A 5,000-nucleotide genomic window follows, 5' to 3' on the forward strand; every position below is an offset into this window, starting at 1 on the left:
GTGTGTGTGTGTTACAGGCGTACAGGAGGTGGGTGCAGAAGGAAAGGTCAGGGGTAGAGGAATCGTTATTACCTGGACTGGGTCTGACCAACAATCAGCTCTTCTTTCTCAGTTACGCTCACGTGAGTTTTCTTACTGACACTGGAGACTCCTTCCATTAACACCTTTTCACCAATCAACCAGGAATTCATAACATTTTGTTTGTGTGTGTGTGTGTGTGTGTGTGTGTGTGTGTGTGTGTGTGTGTGTCGCAGGTGCGTTGTAACTCTTACAGACACAAAGCAGCTCAAGATCAGATCCACAGTGGAGCTCACAGTCCTCCTAAATACAGGTGAGACAGATGGAATGTTACAGATGTTCCTTCTGATGGAACTCAGTAGAATGTTTCCAGATCTTCTCAATTCTCAAATTGCATGTAGGAATTGATATTTATCCAGTACAACACCCTAAAGAACCATTTAGCAAAGACTAGAATGAACATCTAGCCTCTCTTTGGAACCTTTTCTCAAAGGCTTATGATCAGTAATATGTTTGAAATAGCACCTGTAATTAAAGAACCTTTTAGAAGATGCTAAAGGTGTCCTAGAGCAGCTGCCTCCACATCAGTGTACACACACTTCAATAGAAAATAATTCTAGAATATGTGGTTTATTGGTTGTACCTCTGGAGATTCTCTTTTGCAGAAAGTTCAACATTGAACACCTATAGAATGATTAGATAAGATCAATAAGATGATTAAAGGTTCTCAGCTTCCAAATGTTTATGGTTGAAGACAACATGCAGGTTCCAGAAAGAATCTTTTAGAATTTCTTTAACTTTAGTTGCCCAAATTGGTTAGGGTTCTCTAAAGCATTTAAGAGTTCCACCAGAAGAACCAGTTGAAGAACCTTAAAATGTACCAGTTAGTATTTAAAAGTTGTTCCAAGTAGAACCCTTTGGGAAAGAACCCTACAGTTAACAAATTAATTGTTAAAGAACTCAGGAGAGGATCATGAGATTTCTGTTCTGAAAGGCACAGAAGGAATTCTACAGTACATAGGACCATGAAGGGTTCCTCTGGGGGTACAAATTGGAGAACATTCAACAGCTCTTTTTAGATTGATGTTCACAAAGCTGACGCTCTTTGTGTTCTTTGTGTTCTTAAGGGTCATTGGTGCTATGAGTAACTTCGAGGAGTTCCAAAAGACCTTTAATTGTCCTACCACATCAATCATGAACAGAGGAGCAGATTCCTGCCGGGTGTGGTAGCTCTGGAGAACATGGCAAGTTTTCCTGAGTTCTTAAAAATGGGCCAAACCTCAACCAAAGAACCAAATTACAATGTTCTAAACAGAACCAGGCCTCTGTAGACCACTGTATTTCTGGTTCTCCTCCACTGGAACCCAAGAACACTTGGGGTGTCGCATTCTTCTCCTCATCACCTCCGTCTGATCTCAGCTGTATGAAAAACTGAAACTGAACTGAACTTTGTGGAACCTGAACATTCTGTAAATAGGTTCCATCCTCCATGCTTCTGCTTCTGCCACTCCAATGAAACATGGTTCAAGGTTCTGTGTGGAACCCAAAAGAATTCCAAAGAGAACCTTTATAGAAAGTCAAGAAGTTCTTTTTGTAAGTTCTAAATAGGACATTTTTGTTGTAAAGTTCCACATAGAACCTTTCACGGTGCCTTACACCAATCAGGTGACAGCACACTCCTTTACACACTTAGCTCCTTAGCTCTTTTATATCAATACAAACATATAAATAGAACCGTTAAATCATGTGTGCTAACGCTAGCTCTGTTATTAGCCAGAAAGAGTGAGTTAGCTAGCACTCTGGTCATGTGACACAACATTTTAAATACATTTATAATTAAGTGTAAATAGTAATAAATATAATAATCCCAACCCGGGGTCCATTATCATCTGTAGCATAGTGCTAGAAGCTAATCATGACTAGCATTAGGGTGTTTATTAGCTTATTTATTTTTCTTTTTATTCTTTAAAGCGTCGTAATTGTGATGTATTGAGACAAAGACAATGATCTGAATAATTCCAGGAGAAAAGCACTGTATCTGAATGTAATACAATAATAAACACAGAACAGCATTTATAGCGCTACATTGGGGCATCGTACAGCGCTCATAAGTGTCGTGTGACGTGCCAGAACTCATACAGGAAACAGGAGAAAAGAAGAAGAAGAAATGATATGTTTATATGTGTCTTTATGAACAGAACATTCATAACAATTTACGAAACTTCTATGAGACATTAAGTCTCACATCACCTGGTTATTCAATACATAATTCATTTTATATATATATATATATATATATATATATATATATATATATATATATATATATATATATATATATATATATATATATATATATATATACACACACACACACACACACACACACACACACACACACAGTGCTATGTATTTCCTCAAGATAAATACATTTTGAATGAATAGTTTAAATAATTAATAGCTAAATCATACACAAATAATTAAATTAGTAATAAATACATTATTATTATTATTATTGATAAGATAAGATATATCTTTATTCGTCCCACAGTGGGGAAATTTCTTAATATTGAAATAGTGACAATAAAGAAATTTCATAAATCTTTTACAGTCAACTGAAATGTTAACATATTTGCACAGTCCCTGTTGTGCACATTAGTGTCTCTCAAACACCATAAAACACTCGCAGGTTCCACACTTTTCCCAGACATTGTACATCAGACATTGCACAGACATCTGACTAGTTTTTTCCTCAGTCACCTTTTTATTGTTGTATTTATTTAAAATATGTTTATAGCCCTGTGTACGTTTAATCATGTGTTACACTTTTGTGTGTTTTTGTAGGACACAATCTATGCAACGTTTAAAGTTTTTAATCCGTATGAAATGTTTTTGTGCGTCTGTGCTGTTTCAAATTAGTCGAATAAAAAAATTACTCAAATATAGGTATTAAAATAGGTTGTGGTTTGTCTGGTATTCCAAAAATAAATGTGTGTGTGTGTGTGTGTGTGTGTGTGTGGGTGTGTGGGTGTGTGTGTGTGTGTGTGTGTGTGTGTGTGTGTGTGGGTGTGTGGGTGTGTGTTTGAATGTATGAGTGTAGTTTGCAGCACAGCAGGAAATTGGGGTGAATTAAAAATAGTATCAGCAGATGTCCTGGGAATAAACTTCAGTGCACTTGACATTCGGTCGTACAGAAAAAGTCAAACCAAAAACAAATTATAAACAACGCACATAAATAAATAAACAAATATTTATTTTAACCAATAAATAAAAAGAAAAGAAAATTATATAAAGGATAAATATCTTTATAATAAGCAGCTATATTTGTAATATATATGCCATATTATTATATAATATTGTATTAAATAATATTATATTATTATTTATATATATTAAATATATATATAAAAATGGTCCAACAGAAATGCACGCTGCATTAATCGCATGTTAATAAAGTTAGACGTTAAAATGAATTTGCACTAAAATATTATAATAGAGTTAATTTTGACAGCCTTGTATATATATATATATATATATATATATATATATATATATATATATATATATATATATATATATATATATAATACCATCCATGTGGCAAAATAGCCATGTTCTGTTTGGTGTCCTGCTTATTTGTGTAATTTAAAACACCATAATTACAACATTTACAGGCATATTTTATTTAATGCTTTTTTGCAATTAATGCATTTTTTGCATTTTTTTTTTTTTGTTTTGTTTTTGCTTTTTACTGCATTTTAATCTTTTTAGTGATCTTCAAGTGTTGTTTTAACACTAGCCACCAGGGGGAGTGTTAAAACAACCACACCACACTCAAACCTAAGAATATTTCAGTCTCTTGACATTTTGAGGTGTCAGACAGACACACACACACACACACACACACACACACACACACACACACACACACACAGATTTTCTCTGCATGAATTAAATTAACATCCCTGAAGGCCTGAACTGAGAAGATCAAGGCAGAAAAGATGAAACATTCTGGAAGACATCAGACACCTGTGGAGGAATGTATCTGTGATGTTCTGGAACATTCCTTAATGTCTTACCTCCTGCTGAGAATTTTTTTCCTGGTAAATGTGGAGAAGGCATGACGTGGTGGCGCTACCCGAAGGTCATGTGATCAGTCTATAGCTACAAACAACACAAACAAACATAATATTCCTTATTATGATACAGGAAATAAATCCAAGATGAATCCTGCATGCTTTTTATGTTCTTCATACAGTACACGTGGCCTGAGTAAGAGTCAGTGATGGATTAAGGAGCTGAATGGTTCGATTAACATTGTAAACAAACACAAATTGAGAACCTTCATCGAACGTGTGTGAAAAGATTCCAGCATGCCAAAAAGCTCAGACGTATCTTCAGCCTAAGGAAACCCAAAACCGCAGACTTGTGGGCATAAACAGCTCAATCAGGGGAAACACAGGCCGGTGGAAATGATGTGGACAGGAGAAAGTTTTGGCACCTTGCCTGCTGGAGGTTCTGCTGAAACCTGATAGCAGTGAATGCATTACATGAAGCAGATTGTGAGAAAAAAAGAAAAGAACTAAAAACAATACAAGAGAAACAAGAAGAAATAAACTCTTCTGGATGCTTTTAACATCATACAATCGTTATTATTTACACTCTTTAAATTATACTTTATATTATTATTTATTTTCTTATTTATTTTCTTTATTATTATTCATTTTAAACATTATTAATGATAATTATTATGTTTTATTCAGTATGTACAGTTTATCTAATAAAAGCAATCAAAATGATTAAAGAATATGAATTATTATTGAGAATTATTTCCTATTTTTGAAAATTAAGATACTAAATCATTTTTAAATAAATAAATAATTTTCTGTAAATTTACACACTGCACATTTGGCAAATTATGTGCATTATATTATTATAATATTTTATGTTGTAAATTCTCTTTTTGTTTGATTGTCAATTCT

At 33.9% G+C, this 5,000-nt stretch overlaps 1 protein-coding gene across 1 annotated transcript in view; it reads left to right on the top strand.

Annotated features, from left to right (window-relative positions):
• phex (phosphate regulating endopeptidase homolog, X-linked) overlaps positions 1–1,339 on the top strand; it is a 9,163-nt gene extending 7,824 nt beyond the window's left edge. The window contains exons 20-22 of the mRNA XM_046833915.1: positions 18–122; positions 255–331; positions 1,146–1,339. Of these exons, the coding sequence (XP_046689871.1) occupies positions 18–122; positions 255–331; positions 1,146–1,248 (285 nt within the window). The 3' untranslated portion in view covers positions 1,249–1,339. The remainder of the gene's footprint in view (positions 1–17; positions 123–254; positions 332–1,145) is intronic.
• Positions 1,340–5,000: the final 3,661 nt, after the last annotated feature.

Source organism: Silurus meridionalis, chromosome 21 (assembly GCF_014805685.1).
Source record: "Silurus meridionalis isolate SWU-2019-XX chromosome 21, ASM1480568v1, whole genome shotgun sequence".
NCBI lineage: Eukaryota > Metazoa > Chordata > Actinopteri > Siluriformes > Siluridae > Silurus > Silurus meridionalis.